This window comes from Anolis carolinensis, unplaced genomic scaffold, assembly GCF_035594765.1.
Source record: "Anolis carolinensis isolate JA03-04 unplaced genomic scaffold, rAnoCar3.1.pri scaffold_7, whole genome shotgun sequence".
NCBI lineage: Eukaryota > Metazoa > Chordata > Lepidosauria > Squamata > Dactyloidae > Anolis > Anolis carolinensis.
The window spans coordinates 15580694-15599568 of record NW_026943818.1 but is presented as its reverse complement, the minus strand read 5'-3'; the positions used below and the strand labels follow the sequence as shown (position 1 = coordinate 15599568).

Genomic DNA, 18875 nt, shown 5'->3' with positions numbered 1-18875 from the left:
GGTCTCCTATTAACCCACTCAGCCCAGGGGACCGTTTACCTTAACTACCACCAATTCCTCAATACTTTATTTCCCATACCACCATACTTTGCCACAGCAACGCGTGGCCGGGCACAGCTAGTGTATGTATATATATATGTGTGTGTGTGTGTGTGTGTGTGTGTGTGTGTGTGTGTGTGTGTGTATCTATATCTATATCTATGTACCATATCCATGGCTGGATGATGACCTGTTGGAGAATTTATGGCAGAGAGGGGTCAGAATGGATGGCCTTTGGCGTCCCCTTTCAAATCAATGGAATTAATTCTATCTCATAGATATACACACAACACACACATATATATGTGCGCGCACATGCACATATATATTTCAAGGACCATCTGGGACTCTTAGAAGGGGATGACCTCACGTGACCCTGAAGTGACCTTTGGCGGTCCTGCTCTGCCCTCTTTCGTGGCCAAGGGCCATCTGGGTGACGGGCATCTGTCAGTCCTGGTCAGTCCTTGGACGCCCCTTCCAACAAGCCAGGCTCTCTTCCTTTCTGTCCCTTCCGTGCGGCTGGACACTGCTGGACATTGTCTTCCTTTGGGAGCACTGGTCAAGGGCCAAACGCCAACTGCGGGGCTGCCCTGACCAGTTCTTTCCATGGGCGATCTCCCACAAGGATGGTAAAACATCAAAACATCTGGGCAACCTCCTTGCAGACGGCCACTTCTCTCACACCAGAAGCAACTTGCAGTTTCTCAAGTTGCTCCTGACACAAAAAAAAAATTTCAGTCCCCATTCTGTATTCCTCCGAGTCTCCTCTGCAGCCTAGAAGTGGATTGAAACGGACAATATTTCAATATTTTGTGGGTTTGAAGGTTTTGCGAAAAAAGGAGGAAGCGGGAAAACTGCGGCCGGAAAAGAAGCAGAATGTGGTTGGCCCTGTGTGTTTCTCAGCCCTGGAAACTCACGGGCAGCTTCCACACTGGGCTGCAAGTAGAGACTGAGGGGCCCAAAGGACATCTAGCCTCACCCCAAGGCCAGGCCCACAGCTCTCTCTATCTTCCTATCTATCTATCCATCCGTCTATCTATCTATCTTCCTATCTATCCATCAGTCTATCTATCTATCTTCCTATCTATCCATCAGTCTATCTATCTATCTTCCTATCTATCCATCTGTCTATCTATCTATCTTCCTATCTATCTATCCATCTATCTATCTATCTTCCTATCTATCTTCCTATCTCCATATCTAACTATCTACATATCTATCTACATATCTATCTATCTATCTATCTATCTATCTATCTATCTATCTATCTATCTATCTTCCTATCTATCTATCTTCCTATCTATCTATCTATCTATCTATCTATCTATCTATCTATCTATCTATCTATCTACATATCTATCTATCTATCTATCTATCTATCTATCTATCTATCTATCTATCTATCTATCTATCTATCTATCTATCTACATATCTATCTATCTATCTATCTATCTACATATCTATCTATCTACATATCTATCTATCTATCTATCTATCTATCTATCTATCTATCTATCTATCTATCTATCTTCCTATCTATCTGTCTATCTATCTATCTATCCATCCATCCATCTATCTATCTACCTTCCTATCTATCTACCTACCTAACTACCTAATTGTATATCTATCTATCTTCCTATCTTCCTGTCTATCTATATATCTATCTTCCTATCTATCAATCAATCAATCAATCAATCATATCCTATCTCCGTTCTCTCAGCCTGGAAGGGCACCTGTCGAGGCGGTGGGACTAGATGGCCTTGCGGGGCCCCTTCCTTCCTTCCTTCCTTCCTTCCTTCCTTCCAAGTGTGTGACTCAAAGAGGAGGAGGAGGAGGAGGAGGAGGAGGAGGAAGGGCGCTTGCGATCCGGGGCGGAGGGAGGAGCGGGCCGAGGAGGAGGAGGAGGAGGAGGAAGAGAAGGAGGCGAGGGAGCCCGGGCGGTGGCTGTGGCTGTGGCTGTGGCTGCGGCGGAGTGGGGTGGGGATGGGGTCTGCTCCGCGCGTGGGGCTGTGGGCGCTGCTCGGGGTGTCCCTGGCCGCCCTGGCCGCCCTGCTCCTCCTCTGCCTGCCCCCCGCCAGGATGCTCCGCCGCGCCCCCGCACAAAAGGTAAGGTGGCCCCGCACGCGCACGCGCACAGAGAGGCAGGTGGACCCCCCTCGCCCCCCCCACACGCCCCCTCCCCACCCAGGCAGGACTTGCAGCATCATCATTACTATTACTAAGGTCAAGGTAAAGGTCTTCCCCTGAGGTTGAGACCAGTCGTGTCCAACTCTGGAGCGGTACCTATTGCTCTACTCACACTCTGGGGGTTGGTGCTCCTCTTTTCTAAGCCAAAGAGCTGGCATTGTCCATAGACACCTCCAAGGTCATGTTTCCATAGGCATGACTGCATGGAGCGCCCTTACCTTTCCGCCAGAGCGGTACCTATTGATCTACTCACATTGGCATGTTTTCGAACTGCTAGGTTGGCAAGAGCTGGGGCTAACAGTGGCCACGCACACCACTCCCTGCAGGGCTGGACCCCTCCCCCCCCTCGCCCCCCCCCTCGCCCCCCCCTCGCCCCCTCCCCCGCGTGGCCACCCGGGCAGGACTTTCAGCATCATCCTTACGACTACCGTAGAGTCTTGCTTATCCAACGTAAACGGGCTGGCAGAAGCTTGGATAAGCGAATATGTTGGATAATAAGGAGGCATTAAGGAAAAGCCTATTCAACATCCAATTAGGTTATGATTTTACAAATTAAGCACCAAAGCATCATGTTTTTCAACAAATTTGGCAGAAAAAGTAGTTCAATGCGCAGTTCAATGCGCAGTCATGTAGCAATTACTGTATTTGCGAATTTAGCACCAAAATATCACGATGTATTGAAAACATTGACTACAAAAATGCGTTGGATAATCCAGAACGTTGGATAAGCGAGACTCTACTGTACTACTAGGGTATTACTATTATTTATTTTAGACAACCTTGGGGACCCGGCGGTGCCCAGGTTATTTGAAAAAGGCATGATTTGTCTCTGAAGGTTAAGTCTTCTCAGTTTGGAGTGGGATATCCATCCATCCATCCATCCACATATCTATATCTATCTATTATTGTAAGCTTTCATGGCTGGGATCACAGGGTTGTTGTATGTTTTCCGGGCTGTCTGGCCATGTCCCAGAAGCATTCTCTCCTGACGTTTCGGCCACATCTATGGCAGGCATCCTCAGAGGTTGTGAGGTCTGTTGGAAGCGAGGCAAGTGGGGGTTTATATATCTGTGGAGTGTCCTCTGAGGATGCCTGCCATAGATGTGGGCAAAACGTCAGGAGAGAATGCTTCTCGAACATGGCCGCACAGCCCGGAAATCTCACAGCAACCCAACCGTTAAAATATTCATATTCTTAGAAGTACAGTAGAGTCTCACTTATCCAGGCTAAACGGGCCGGCAGAAGCTTGGATAAGCGAATAGCTTGGATTATAAGGACTGATCAAGGAAAAGCCTATTAAACATCAAATTAGGTTATGATTTTACAAATTAAGCACCAAAACTTCATGTTATACAACAAATTTGACAGAAAAAGTAGTTCAATACGCAGTAATGTTATGTTGTAATTACTGTATTTACGAATTTAGCACCAAAATATCATGATATATTGGAAACATTGACTACAAAAATGGCTTGGATAATCCAGAAGCTTGGATAAGCGAGGCTTGGATAAGTGAGACTCTGCTGTAACAATGCTTCTTCCTCTATGACATTCTGGTTGTTAGTGTCTCCAGCAACACACACACACACACACATGCATGCAAGCACATATATGTGTGTTCTTAAGTGATTAATTGCCTCCTCCTCCTCCTCCTCTTCTTTGCGCCTTTCTTCCTTCCTTCCATCTCCCACTCGCATTTCTTTGAATCCACCGGGAATATTATTCCGCAGCTCCATCTGGTTTCCCATCAAGGGAGCGGGGCCTCTGCCATAACCTCCAGAATCAACGCCGGGAAATGGGAACAAACCCACTTTTTCTCTCCAATTTTTATAGGGTAGTTTGAATGCCAAGGCAGCTGGAGTCACTTATCGATGAATCCCGGGAGTTAGAGTTTGGCAAACTATGGAACTACAAATACTAGAAACTCTGAAATCATTATTATTATTATTATTATTTTATGTACAAGAAAACTGCACTACAAACTGGAGCTGACAGCTGGCACAACAATTATTACTATTATTGTATGACACAGCAAACAAGATAGACATGCTGGGTTTCGTATCACAAAATCACAAGTCAAACACTTCCCAAGTGTCTAGGACGGTGTGATGTATTATTATTATTATTATTATTATTATTATTATTATAATTATTATTATATTGTACGACACAGCAAACAAGATAGACATGCTGGGCTTCGTATCACAAAATCACAAGTCGAACACTTCCCAAGTGTCTAGGACTGTGTGATATTATTATTATTATTATTATTATTATTATTATTATTATTTTATTATGACACAGAAAACAAGATAGACATGCTGGATTTCGTATCACAGAATCACAAGTCGAACACTTCCCAAGTGTCTAGGACTGTGTGATGTATATTATTATTATTATTATTATTATTATTATTATTATTATTGTATTATTATTATTATTATTATTATTATTATTATTATTATTATTATTATTATGACACAGCAAACAAGATAGACATGCTGGATTTCGTATCACAGAATCACAAGTCAAACACTTCCCAAGTGTCTAGGACTGTGTGATATTATTATTATTATTATTATTATTATTATTATTTTATTATGACACAGCAAATAAGATAGACATGCTGGATTTCGTATCACAAAACCACAAGTTGAACACTTCCCAAGTGTCTAGGACTGTGTGATGTATATTATTATTATTATTATTATTGTATTATTATTATTATGACACAGCAAACAAGATAGACATGCTGGATTTCGTATCACAGAATCACAAGTCAAACACTTCCCAAGTGTCTAGGACTGTGTGATGTATATTATTATTATTATTATTATTATTATTATTATTATTATTATTATTATTATTATTGTATTATTATTATTATGACACAGCAAACAAGATAGACATGCTGGATTTCGTATCACAAAACCACAAGTCAAACACTTCCCAAGTGTCTAGGACTGTGTGATGTATATTATTATTATTATTATTATTATTATTATTATTATTATTATTATTATTATTATACTCGAAGATAAGCCGACCCAAATATAAGCCGAGGCACCGAATTTTACCACAAAAACTGGGAAAACGTATTGACTTGAGTATAAGCCGAGGGTGGGCAATGCAGCCGCTACTGGTAAATTTCAAAATAAAAATAGATACCAATAAAATTACATGAATTCAGGTATCAGTAGGTGAAATAAAAGTATAATTAAAGATAAGTGTCCAACTCTGATTAAATCATTATTCTAACTGCCTTCAATGTAAATGCGCTTATGTATGCGTCCAATAATAACTAGAGTTAAATATTAAATGTAATAATAATAACAGAGTAAAATAATGCATGAAATAATTGTACTAGAGTAAAATAATAAATATAATAATAATAATAGGAAAAATAATAAATGTACCATATATACTTGAGTATAAGCCGACCTGAATATAAGCTGACCAGGATCCTCACTCGAGTATAAGCTGAGGGGGGCTTTTTTCAGCCCTAAAGAAGGGCTGAAAAACTCAGCTTATACTCGAGTATATACGGTATATATATATATATATATATATATATATATATATACACAGTAGAGCCTCACTTATCCAACACTCGCTTATCCAACGTTCTGGATTATCCAACGCATTTTTGTAGTCAATGTTTTCAATATATCGTGATATTTTGGTGCTAAATTCGTAAATACATTAATTACTACGTAGCATTGCTGCGTACTGAACTACTTTTTCTGTCAAATTTGTTGTATAACATGATGTTTTGGTGCTTAATTTGTAAAATCATAACCTAATTTGATGTTTAATAGGCTTTTCCTTAATCTCTCCTTGTTATCCAACATATTCGCTTATCCAACGTTCTGCTGGCCCGTTTATGTTGGATAAGTGAGACTCTACTGTATCTATATATATATGAAATTTTGGCCTAGGACAAAACAAGAAAACGACACATCCCAGAAACACTAAACTTGGCAGCACAAACCCCTCATCCATGCCTCTATGTTCATATAACAAAAAGCTCCAGCTACTCTAGAAAACGGCCAGGCTTTGAGGCTGCAAGGCTATTCACTGCTACTCCACCTGGCCAACAAAGGATTCCCATAAGCCACAGCAACGCATGGCCGGGCACAGCTAGTATCATATATAAAATAATCCAGTTTGGATGAGATCCTGGGGCACCCAGAGGTCATGGAAAGAGGCCAAACGAGGGAGAGTCTCAAGAGAAGAATGAGGCCGTGTTTCCTCCTCTCTTCTTCAGGACGGAGATTCATCCAAGCTCTTTTGGCGCCAGGGCTGTTTTCTGCAGTCCGGCCAAGCCTGACTCCGAACCAAACGTGACTTCATGTTCTCTTTCCTTTGTTAGTTAGTTATTCCCCACGGAGGTGAACTCGGGGTCCCTTTTTAGGGAATGTTCGTGGAAATGCATCCTTTGCAGGACCTTTTTGTTGTTGTTCTTTCCTAGACCAAAGACACGAAGGGGTCCCCAGAGGTCACCTAGCCCACCCCCATTCGTTTTCGCCTTCTTCCTCTCCGGACTGCCCATTGTGCTTGCTTTCTCTCCTTGAAGGGCCTCCTTTGAAAGGCTCTGTTTATGGAAAGAATGCCTGGCCGAGTCCCCAAACATCTGGGGGGAGGAAAGGGAGAAAGGAGGGGCGCTTGGAAGGGACAAACAAGCAGGATCCGCACCTGCAGCTCAGGGAGGACGGCAGGGACGGCCCTTCTCTGGCCAGACATCCCCAGCAGCCCTTCGTTAAACTACAGATCCCAGGCTCCCGTTAGTGTGTGACATGCCTTGCCTCCTTCCCAAGGATTGAACGACGGCCCTTCAAGTGATGCCAAGGCTGCATCAGTTCCACGGTGCAGACACAGCCTGAGTCTTATGTCCGGGGGAGTCTTTCCATTGCGAGAATAACACGTCTCTAAGCAGGGCCGGCCCTAGGTAATTTTCAAGTGTAAGCGAATAGTATTTTGGTGCCTCCGCCCAAAAATCCATTCATCCGTCCATCTTTATTTATTTCCATCCATTTATACATCTATCTATCTTCCCATCTCGCTTGTACTTTCTTGTTCTACGAACAGTTTGTGGCCATAAACAATGGTATATTGGACAAGCAAGTGAATAGCGCCTTCTATCTCCATCTCCTCCACCACCTCCATCTCCTCCTCCATCTCCACCTCCATCTCCATTTCCTCCATCTCCTCCTCCATCTCCACCTCCATCTCCTCCTCCATCTCATCTCCACCTCCATCTCCTCCTCCATCTCCTCCTCCACCTCCATCTCCATCTCCTCCTCCACCTCCATCTCCACCTCCATCTCCATCTCCTCCATCTTCATCTCCTCTTCCATCTCCATCTCCTCCATTTCCACCTCCATCTCCTCTTCCATCTCCACCTCCACCTCCATTCATGAGGTGGATTATATGGCAGTGTGGAGTCAAGATAATCCAGTTCAAAGCAGATAATATAAGATTCTAAATGGGTTATATAGCTGTGTGGAAGGGCCTTGAGTCTACACTGCCATATAATCCAGTTCAAATCTGATAATCTGTATTTTATAGGCAGTGTGGAAGAGGCCTAAGTGAGGCCTAACTCTGCCTGTCCCCGGGGCTGAGTAGGTTGCTAGGAGACCAAGTGGGCGGAGCTTAGCCTTCTAACTGGCAGCAATTGGATAAAAACTATTATTCCTCTCCCTCTAATTAGGACTTTATTTTTCTTTTCTTTTTGTTGTATCAACCGAGAGTCGTGCATGATGGGTTGTATTGTCAAATTTTGAGGTTGGGGGGGCCTGTAGTTTTGTTGTTTTGTCCACTGCCCTGATGCCATCACTCTTTTATATATATAGATTATTATAATAGTAATATGATGTAATAATATGTTATTATAATTAATAGCAATAAATCATCATCATCATAACCTTAAACATCCTCCAGATCGCATCTTGCAACGGAGGAGCCTCTTTCAAGGGAAAGGCCGTCCTTTTTCGCCTGCAAGGAGATCTATTTACGGCGGCGTTGGTGCCTTGCAAACCCATAGATGGTCAGAAGGACGGGAGGGCTTGGAAAAGGCCCAACAAACACCTCTCTGAGCTTTCTTTGCATCGAAAGGCCATCACAGGCCTGCCTACAGTGGTGGCGGCGGCATGGCCATCTGCCGGGAGGGCTTTTGTCACTGGACTGGATGGCCTTTGGGGTCCCTCCCGGCTCACGCGTTCCGTGATTTTTAAACTATCGACATACAACTTTACAATGATGTAAAGTGCAGGCGATGAGTTTAATTCAATGGCTGCAAATGGTTGTATCTCATTTATATCTATCCAGTAGTCTCTTTTTAGAGAGAGGAAGCAGGATACTGACAACAACAACAATAATAATGTATCTGTAACAACAACAACAGTAGCATCTCTGTATCTATATCTGTGTCTAGCTCTTTCTTTCTATTCATCTATACCTATATCTCTGTCTATCATTCATCTGTCTATCATTCTGTCATCTATCATTCATATATAAAAGAGTGATGGCATCACGGCAGTGGACAAAACAACAAAAGTAAACACCCCACAACCTTGAAAATTGACAGCACAACCTCTCATCCACGCCTCTAGTTTGATACAACAAAAAGAAAAGAAAAATAAAGTCCTAATTAGAGGGAGAGGAATAATTGCTTTTATCCAATTGCTGCCAGTTAGAAGGCTAAGCTCCTCCAACTTGGTCTCCTAGCAACCCAATAAAAAATAATAAAATACACTAAAAATAATTAAAAACACTAAATGATTAATACAATAAAATACTATAATAACAGAAAATAACTAAAATAACACAAGAAAATAATAAAGTATCTATATATATAAAAGTGTGATGGCATTACGGCAACCCACAAAACAACAAAACTACAGGCCCCCCAACCTCGAAATCTGATGACACAACCCATCATCCACAGCTCTAGGTTGATACAACAAAAAGAAAAGAAAAATAAAGTCCTAATTAGAGGGAGAGGAATAATTTCTTTTATCCCATTGCTGCCAGTTAGAAGGCTAAGCTCCTCCAACTTGGTCTCCTAGCAACCCAATAAAAAATAATAAAAAACACTAAAACATGCACCCACCCTGGCAGTTTGAGCCTGGGTCGGGGTGAGCACCCGCCATCAGCCCCAGCTCACCTGCCCAGCTAGCAGGTTGAAAGCAGAAATGTGAGTAGATAAATAGGTACCGCTTTTACGCAGGGATGTTGTACTCCAGGCCAGGCAACCCCTCAGTACTTAACCACCACACTTCAGTCGAAGTAAAATCAGCAATGCAGTCTAATGAAGGTTATATAAAAGCACATCAACCAAAATAGTAAAACTTGCAAGTCTATACGTATAAAATGGAGTTATAAAGTAGCTCAGACCCAGTTATTTACTATTAAGAAATGTAGATATTGTTTTTGTACATAAACCTTTTGAGATTTTCTAGACAGAAATCTGCACCTTTGCCTCCTAAGCTCTGAATTCTTTACACCCTGTCTATATTTGCATCTATCACTCCATCTATCTATTTTTCTATCTGTCTACCTTCCTACCTTTTCTTGGGGGGGGGGGGGGGGAAATTTAACGAAACATTAAGACACAATTAGAGAATGGGCCAACGATGGTTCGAATTACATTGCCAGTGCGCCCAGGGAAAACGTCTCAATAATCGGTTCAAAAAGCAAGAACAATCCGAAATCAATCCGAATTAAGAATCATTACGAAATTTTGGACAACCCTAGTATCCATCCATCCGTCCATCCACCTTCCTATCTACCTGTATATTAGCCAATGTTGTGAAGCCAAAGCCAGTGGCAGAGGCCTCACTCCTCCTCCCCGGTGTGTCTTTGTTCCTGGCAGTACGGCATCGTCCTGGACGCGGGCTCCTCGCACACGGCACTCTTCGTCTACCAATGGCCGGCCGACAAGGAGAACGAGACCGGCATCGTCAGCCAGCACAGCATGTGCGACGTGCAAGGTGAGCTCCGGTCCTCGTGCTCACAGGGTTTCACACGGTTGTTGTAGCTAGGTATTATTATTATAAATTGCACTGTACAGAATGACTGCATGGAGCAGTACCTATTGATCTACTCACGTTTGCATGTTTTCGAACTGCTAGGTTGGCAGCATGGAGCAGTACCTATTGATCTACTCACGTTTGCATGTTTTCGAACTGCTAGGTTGGCAGCATGGAGCAGTACCTATTGATCTACTCCTTCCTTCTTTCCTTCCTTCTTTCTTTCTTTATTTCCTTCCTTCCCTCCCTCCTTCCCTCCCTCCTTTCTTCTTTCCTACCTTCTTTCTTTCTTTCCTTCTTTCTTCCTTCCTTCCTTCCTTCGTCTCAATTAGCCCATTCTGGACAATGTGGATTTTAAAAATAGCCGCAAGGGGAATTTACTAAAGGGTAGATTTTATAAGATGCTAGCCTTGTGACCCGGCGGTGCCTGGGTTATCAGAAGAAGGCCTTGTTTGTTTTGGGATGATAGGCGATATCCCTGAAGTTTGGTCCAGATCCGTCAGTTGGCTGGTTGGTCGGACGTCCAATTCTGCTGAATTCGGCCTCCTTGTGTTGCAGGCGGGGGCATCTCCAGCTACGCGGACAACCCCCCGGCGGCCGGTTCGAGCCTGAAGGCCTGCCTGGACCAAGCCAAGGCCGCCGTCCCAGCCGAGAGGCACGCCGAGACCCCGCTCCACCTGGGCGCCACCGCCGGCATGCGCCTGCTCAAGTAGGCACACCCATCATCCCCATGGCGGGAAGCAAGACACTTTGGGACTGAAATACTGGCACTATTACTATGATGATCACATAGTCACACACAGAAGGAAGTCTTTTGTAGTTTTATTGAGCAAAGGCAAGCATATATCAAAGCAGGCAGTTATAAGGTTTTCAGAATTGCAGTAAAAGAGTCAATAGGAATCCAATAGTTCATAAGCCAAAACAATAGACATAGATCCCAAAGAACGAAGGCCCAAAGGTTACCAAGATCCAGGAACAGGAAACTTCTCGTAGGCATGAAGCAGGAACATAATAATAATAATAATAATAATAATAATAATAATAATAATAATAATAAATTTATTTATATCTTGCCTCCATCTCCCCCGAAGGGGACTCGGGGCGGCTTACAGCAAAATCGGATACAAAACAAAACAAAATCAAATATGAAACATCAGAGAACAAAACCAGTAATAATATATACACAGCAACCGAAAAAGAAAAAAAAAAACCCACAACACGGTATTAAAACATCGAATTAAAAACAATGAGGTTGCAATAGTGGATAATTTCACTTAGATGAAGTGAGAAGTAGCTTTGACAAAAATCTATCTCAAAACACACAGTTTTAAAAGCAACCCAAGAATGCATTTCTCTTTCCCGTGGAGGCCTCTCTCTTCCCCGCCAACCTTACACTCCTACGAGGCTGAACTCCCTTCCATAACAACCGGTCTGCCCTAGATAATGATGGGGCCCCTTCAAGGTCCTCGTTATCTTGCACCTGAACCGGGGCTGGAGACACCGGGGCTTGAGACATCTCTTGCTCATTAACGGGAATGTCATCCTGGCTGCTATCTAAGGCCGGCTGGGTCAACAGTTCATTCTGCTCAAGCGGCATTTCTCGAGCCTCGGAATCAGCCGGTGCGATTCCCATCCCCATGGCATCGTCCTGAAATTCACCCTGCATCCCATCATCTGGCTCTTGTATCTGAAACCCAGAATCCCCTTCTTCATCCTCACTCTGGCTATGCTGTTGCTGAGTCACAACATTCCTTCCTTTTTTCCCAGCCTGACGGACCCCGGGGCCACGCAGCGTGTCTTGGAGGCGGTGTCGTCCGCCCTGCGCGAGACCCCCTTTGACTTCCGTGGGGCCCGGATCCTGAGCGGGGAGGAGGAAGGCCTCTTCGGCTGGGTCACCGCCAACTACCTGATGGAGAACTTCGTCAAGGTCAGCACACACGCAACACGCAACACGCATCCCTTCGGGACCTTAACATGTCCGTCAATCTATATATATAAATGAGTGATGGCATCACGGCGACCCACAAAACAACAAAACTACAGGCCCCCCAACCTCGAAATTTGACAACACAACCCATCATCCACGCCTCTAGGATGATACAACAAAAAGAAAAGAAAAATAAAGTCCTAATTACAGGGAGAGGAATAATAGTTTTTATCCAATAGCTGCCAGTTAGAAGGCTAAGCTCCTCCAACTTGGTCTCCTAGCAACCCAATAAAAATAATAAAAAACACTAAAAAATTGATACAATAAAATACTATAATAACAGAAAATAACTAAAAATAATACAAGAAAATAATAAAATATAATAAATAAAAATATAATTTACAATAAAATTAATTTTAAAAAATGCAAATAACGTCAAATAAAAATTACACAACAATTTTTAACCAATACCACCACCACTTTGCCACAGCAACGCGTGGCCGGGCACAGCTAGTCTATATATATAAATGAGTGATGGCATCACGGCGACCCACAAAACAACAAAACTACAGGCCCCCCAACCTCGAAATTTGACAACACAACCCATCATCCACACCTCTAGGTGGATACAACAAAAAGAAAAGAAAAATAAATTCCTAATTAGTGGGAGAGCAATAATTTTTTTATCCAATTGCTGCCAGGTTAGAGGGCTAATATCTGCCCACTTGGTCTCCTAGTAACCAACTCAGCCAAGGGACAGCCAGGGTTCAGTTAGGGGACAGGCAGATTTAGGCCTCACTTAGGCTTCTTCCACAGATTATCTAATTTGCACTGGATTATATGGCAGTGTAGACTCAAGGCCCTTCCACCTTACTTCGCCACAGCAACGCGTGGCCAGGCACAGCTAGTCAGAAAAATAGTCACAAGAAATGTTCACAGAAATAATCATGCATTTATTCACAGAAATATTCAGAAATATATTCACAAAAATATAGTCCCAGAAATATTCAGAAAGAATTCACAGAAATATTTATTTTCTATTTATTTATTTATTAGCGACATTTATATCCCGCCCTTCTCAGGGCGGCTTATAGGTAGTACATACAATACATTACATTACTGGTATAGCACAACATAAGCACCATACACCACCACACTGCGCTACACCAACACACAATACACAATTATAATAGTGTATTACTATCACTATCACACTGTGACACACTACAATATGACCATCAATACCACATGTACAATATTCACAAAAATATCCACGAAATATGACCATGAAATAATTCACAGAAATATTCAGAAAAATAATCATAAAATTATTCAAAGAAATATTCACAAAAAATCCACGAAAAATAATCATAAAATATTATTAGTAGGGGCTCAATACTAATAATATACTAATATACTAATAATATTTTAAAATTGGGTTTAATAATATTTTAGTGTGGGTTTAGTGATGATAATGATGATGATGATGATGATGATGATGATGATGATGATAATAATAATAACAAAAATATAGCATTGGGCTTAATAATACTAACATTTTAGTGTTGAGTTTACTAATATTGGGCGCCTGATGGCACAGCGGGTTAAACCACTGAGTTGCTGAACTTGCTGAATGAAAGGTCAGTGGTTTGGATCCGGGGAGCGGGGTGAGCTCCCACTGTTAGCCCCAACTTCTTCCAGCCTAGCAGTTCGAAAACATGCAAATGCGAGTAGATCAATAGGTACCGCTCCGGCGAAAAGGTAGCACTGGCGCTCCATGCAGCCATGCCCACGGCCACGTGACCTTGGAGGTGTCTGTGGACAAGGCGGGCTCTTTGGCTGAGAAATGGAGAGTCGGACACAACTTGACCTTCCCCTGGCGGTGACCTTTGCCCCCTCTCTTTCCAGTACGGCTGGGTGGGCCGGTGGGTGCGGCCGAAGCGGGCCACGGCGGGGGCGCTGGACCTGGGCGGGGCCTCCACGCAGATCACCTTCGAGACGCCGGACCCGGCCGCCCCCGCGGTGCCCCTCCGCCTCTACAGCCAGCGCTTCCGCGTCTTCACCCACAGCTTCCTCTGCTTTGGCCGCGACCAGGTCCTCAAGAGGCTCCTCGGCCACCTCCTCAAGGTCAGCACCCAAGGGTCTCCTCTCCTACAAACCCACTTTTAAGGGGTCCGGACTATGCAAATGTCCGTCGCCCAAGCTTGTCGCAGCAAACAAAGATTATATACCTTTGGCTTATCTAAAACTGACCAGTGGCTGAGGATCTTCCTCACCTTCCACACCTACTTTGGCACATTTCATATATTTCAAAATTATATATCCATAATTTTGATAATCCGGTCTTTCAATTCTGGAGTGGTATCCAACTTCCACTATTCTCGCTGCTGCTGTTGTTAAAAAAGTAAATATTTTGTCCAAATTCCGATCTGCAAATAATTCCAAATCAAACATACCCAATAAGTAATATTCCGGTTTCATTGGGAAAGATGATTTTTTGACATTCAGCATGGATAATTTTCCAAAAATCTGCTTTTTTTTTTACATGTCCACCATAAGTGGAAGAATGTACCTTCATTTGTCTTACATTTCCAACATTTATTGTCCATGTTCTGGTACAATCTACCCAGTTTTGCAGGGGTCCTATACCAGCGGGGCAGCATTTTCAGGTAATTTTCTTCTAAGTCTGATGCATATGTGTACTTTATTTTCTTATACCTTTGGCTTATCTGAAATTGACCAATGGCTGAGGGTCTTCCTCGCCTTCCACACCTACTTTGGCACAAGTGATCCCTGTGACCTCACTTGTTGATTTCAAGCTAACTTTTGGTCTTGGAACTTTGGGTCAGGGGCTGTGCTACTAAATCTCTGCCGGCGCTGACCAAGACTCTGCAGTGTGTTGGAGGGGGCCAACCCCGCAGGGGCCCTGCCTTATGGATCTCTTCCCTCCGCAGGCGTCCTCCTTCCGCCTGGCGCTGTCCAACCCCTGCTGGCCGAGGGGCTTCTCCCGCAGCTTCCCCATGGAGTCGGTCTTCGGCTCCCCCTGCACGGCCCCCCTGCGGCCCCCCAACTACTTCCCCTCCGCCCTCGTCAACATGAGCGGGTCGGGCAACGCCGGGCAGTGCCGGGAACAGGCCGCGCGGCTCTTGGCCTCCCAGGACTTCGCGGGGACCGCCCTGCCCAACGTCACCGGGAGATTCATCGTGAGTGGCAACGGCCCCCTGGGCGCGCGCAGAGTGCGGGACCTGCAGTGCCTGCATTAGGTTTAAGGAAGGGCTCCTCTGGGCATGTGCAGAGTGCGGGATTCCATCTCGGCCCCTGGAATGCATGGAAGGGCTCCTCTGGGCATGTGCAGAGTGCAGCTCTAGGGATTCCCTCTAGGCCCCTGCAAGGCATGGGTCAGCCTTCAGGAAAGGTTCCCTTAGGCATGTGCAGAGTGCGGGGTTCACCTCCAGCCCTTACAGTGCATGCATCAGGTTTAAGGAGGGCTCCTCTGGGCATGTGCAGAGTGTGGCTCTTGGGATTCGCTCTCGGCCCCTGCAAGGCATGGGTCAGCCTTCAGGAAAGGTTCCCTTAGGCATGTGCAGAGTGCGGGGTTCACCTCCAGCCCTTACAGTGCATGCATCAGGTTTAAGGAGGGCTCCTCTGGGCATGTGCAGAGTGTGGCTCTTGGGATTCGCTCTCGGCCCCTGCAAGGCATGGGTCAGCCTTCAGGAAGGGCTCCTCTGGGCATGTGCAGAGTGCAGCTCTTGGGATTCGCTCTCAGCCCTTACAATGCATGGGTCAGCCTTCAGGAAAGGTTCCCTTAGGCATGTGCAGAGTGCAGGGTTCACCTCCAGCCCTTACAGTGCATGCATCAGGTTTAAGGAGGGCTCCTCTGGGCATGTGCAAAGAGCGAGATCCCATCCCGGCCCCTGCAATGCATGGAAGGGCTCCTCTGGGCATGTGCAGAGTGCGGCTCCTGGGATTTCCTCTCAGCCCTTACAATGCATGGGTCAGCCTTCGGGAAGGGCTCCTCTGGGCTTGAAGATGCCAAAGACTTCTTATGGCCAAATTTGGGCGCTGCCTCCGGGTGTTTTAGGCTACAACTCCCACAATTAGGAATCCAAAAATTGTCCCCTGCCTGCATTAGGATCTATGCAACTAGTTCCCCCCCTAGTGGACAGAGACAGTATAGCATGCAAGGTTATGAATGCTGTTGCAAAAAGTCTCGCAAGTCATCCTTGGACCAATAATAATAATAATAATAATAATAATAATAATAATAATAATAACAACTTTATTTTTCTATCCCGCCTCCATCTCCCCAAAAGACAACTTGGCAGGTGGCAAAGGAAAATACATGTTAAAACCAACATCTTTGACCTGATAAAATACATGAAAACCAGAGTGATGCAATATAATAACAATAACTCATCGGTTCCCGCAGGCTTTCTCGGCCTTCTTCTACACGGTGGACTTTCTCCAGTCGGTGACCAAGAGGCGCGTGGCCTCCCCGAAGGACCTGGAAGACGCCACCGAGGAGATCTGCAACATGACCTGGGCCCAGGTGGGTCGGCGGTCAAGGGGTCGGCGGTCAAGGGGTCGGCGGTCAAGGGCCCCGGCCATGCAGAGCAAGGAGGCATTCTTCCTCTCATTCCTCTTCCTCTTCTTCTTCTTCTCCATCACTTTTTCATTCCTCCCTTTTTTCTTCAGCCGCTTTCCAATCCTGTAAAGTTCGTGACTAGAATCCAGAGCGTAGGCAATATTGGGATACTGGATTCAGTGGCCCTTATTATTATTATTATTATTATTATTATTATTATTATTATTATTCCACGTCCTTCTCTTTGTCTCCCTGGTGCAGCTGCTCCACGCAGAGCCTCGTATGGAGCGCTTCCTGCCAGACTACTGCCCCATGGCCAACTTCGTCTCCCTTCTCCTGACCCGCGGATATGGCTTCGACGAGACCACCTTCCTGGACATCGCCTTCCAGAAAAAGGTGATATTATTGGATATCTTACTGGAGTCCCAAACACCTGGAGAAAGGTCCAAGTTTGCCCATGCCGGCCTTAGAGGCACTGGGGCGGCTTAAGCTATGAGCCAGGTAAGCCACTGCAGGTGGCGTAAAATCCACTAGGGGTGCTGTTGAGGTGCCAAAATACTCTTTGCTTACACTTGAAAATGACCTGGTGCAGACTGGGGTGTCTGTGGTGGAGGAAAATCATGTTATTCTCTTCTGCAGGCGGGGGAGACGTCCATCGGCTGGGCCTTGGGCTTCATGCTGAACCTGACCAACATGATCCCGGCCGAGGAGGCCGGCTCCTGGCGGGCCACGGCGCCCGGGCCTTGGGTGGGCCTCCTCCTCCTCCTCGTGGCCATCCTCCTCGTGGCCGCCGCCGCCTCCGCCTGCCTCCTGCGCGGCCGCACCACCCCCGGAGCCCTCTAGGCCTTGTGGAACTACAACTCCCATTATTCCGCCCCAGAGCTTGCGGAGCTCCGCCCCCCATTGGACCAAGTGGGAGTTGCAGTTTAGGGAAGGCCTGCAGACCTTGCGGAACTACAGCTCGCATTATTCCGCCCCAGAGCTTGCGGAACTACAACTCCCAAGACTCTGCCCCATTGAACCATGGGATTTGTAGTTTAGGAAAGCACTGCCTGGGAGAGAAGCCTGCAGATCTTGCGGAACTACAACTCCCATTATTCCGCCCCAGAGCTTGTGGAACTACAACTCCCACGACTCTGCCCCATTGAACCATGGGATTTGTAGTTTAGGAAAGCACTGCCTGGGAGAGAAGCCTGCAGACCTTGCAGAACCACATCTCCTATGACTCCGTCCCATTGAACCCAGTTGAATTTGTAGTTTACGGAAGCAGAGACCTTGCAGAACTGCAACCCCCATGATTCTGCCCCAGAGCTTGCAGAACTGCAACTCCCGCAACTCCACCTCATTGAACCAAATGGGATTTGTAGTTTGGAGGGCAATATCTAGCAGAGAAAGCCTGCAGGCCTTGCAGAACTACAGCTCCCGGCGGTTTCAAACTGCTTCAAACCCTTCAGTGTAGATACAGTTGCGCTTCTGTTTGCCTCGTCCCACCCAAGGCCATGGAACGCAATGCCAATCGATGCCGAGCCGAATGTCCTGGGAGCCGTAGTTCCCGCCTGCCTCCTGGACCATAGAGAGGGATTGTGGAAGGAATGATAAATTCAAAATGTTTTTTATATGTATCATTACTTTTCAATAAAAAAGGTGTGTTGAAAATGGTTGTCATCGCCTTCCTTTAAATATATACATATATATATATATTGAAGGAACAGGACATGATGTCCGTTAGTATTTTGTCTTTGGTTAGAACATTATTATATAATCCAGGAACATTATATGGTCATGATCTCCATTCCTAAGCCGAAGAGCCGGTGTTGTCCGTAGACGTCTCCAAGGTCATGTGGCCATGGGCATGACTTCATGGAGCGCCATTACCTTCCCACCGGATCGGTACCTATTGATCTACTCACATTTGCATGTTTTCGAACTGCTAGGTTGGCAGGAGCTGGGGCTGACAGCAGGTGCTCACTCCGCTCCCTGGATTCGAACCTGCATCCTTTTGGTCTGCCAAGTTCAGCAGCTCAGCACTGTAACCCGCTGCACCACCAGGGGTTCCCCTTCCCAATTACTGATGACGGAGCGGTAATTAACCTCGTTCAATGGCCCT

General features: G+C 45.3%; 1 protein-coding gene across 4 annotated transcripts; it reads left to right on the top strand.

Moving 5' to 3' along the window:
* Positions 1–1905: 1905 nt before the first annotated feature.
* Positions 1906–18424, top strand: entpd2 (ectonucleoside triphosphate diphosphohydrolase 2). Of its 4 annotated transcripts, XR_010000217.1 has the most exons (10): positions 1911–2145; positions 10100–10217; positions 10815–10965; positions 12024–12183; positions 14092–14310; positions 15138–15386; positions 16613–16732; positions 17030–17164; positions 17408–17705; positions 17834–17970. XR_010000217.1 is itself a non-coding variant. In XM_003229957.4 (9 exons), exons 1-9 carry the CDS (start codon positions 2023–2025, stop codon positions 17609–17611), a joined length of 1479 nt encoding a protein of 492 aa, XP_003230005.4. In that variant the 5' UTR covers positions 1911–2022; the 3' UTR covers positions 17612–17745. The 4 variants fall into 4 exon arrangements, 3 of the variants coding, with proteins under 3 accessions (XP_062816102.1, XP_062816103.1, XP_003230005.4); XM_003229957.4 differs by lacking the exon at positions 17834–17970 and having other exon boundaries at positions 17408–17745; XM_062960033.1 differs by lacking the exons at positions 10815–10965; positions 12024–12183 and having other exon boundaries at positions 1907–2145; positions 17834–18424.
* The last annotated feature ends 451 nt before the right edge of the window (positions 18425–18875 follow it).

What these genes read in the sequence shown, in the direction of transcription:
- entpd2 (XM_003229957.4), top strand. Translation starts at nt 2,023, where the DNA reads ATGGGGTCTGCTCCGCGCGTGGGGCTGTGGGCGCTGCTCGGGGTGTCC. An exon ending in TCCTCGGCCACCTCCTCAAG is followed by an intron (nt 14,311 to 15,137) that starts GTCAGCACCCAA and finishes TTCCCTCCGCAG; the next exon opens with GCGTCCTCCTTCCGCCTGGC. An exon ending in ACGTCACCGGGAGATTCATC is followed by an intron (nt 15,387 to 16,612) that starts GTGAGTGGCAAC and finishes CGGTTCCCGCAG; the next exon opens with GCTTTCTCGGCCTTCTTCTA.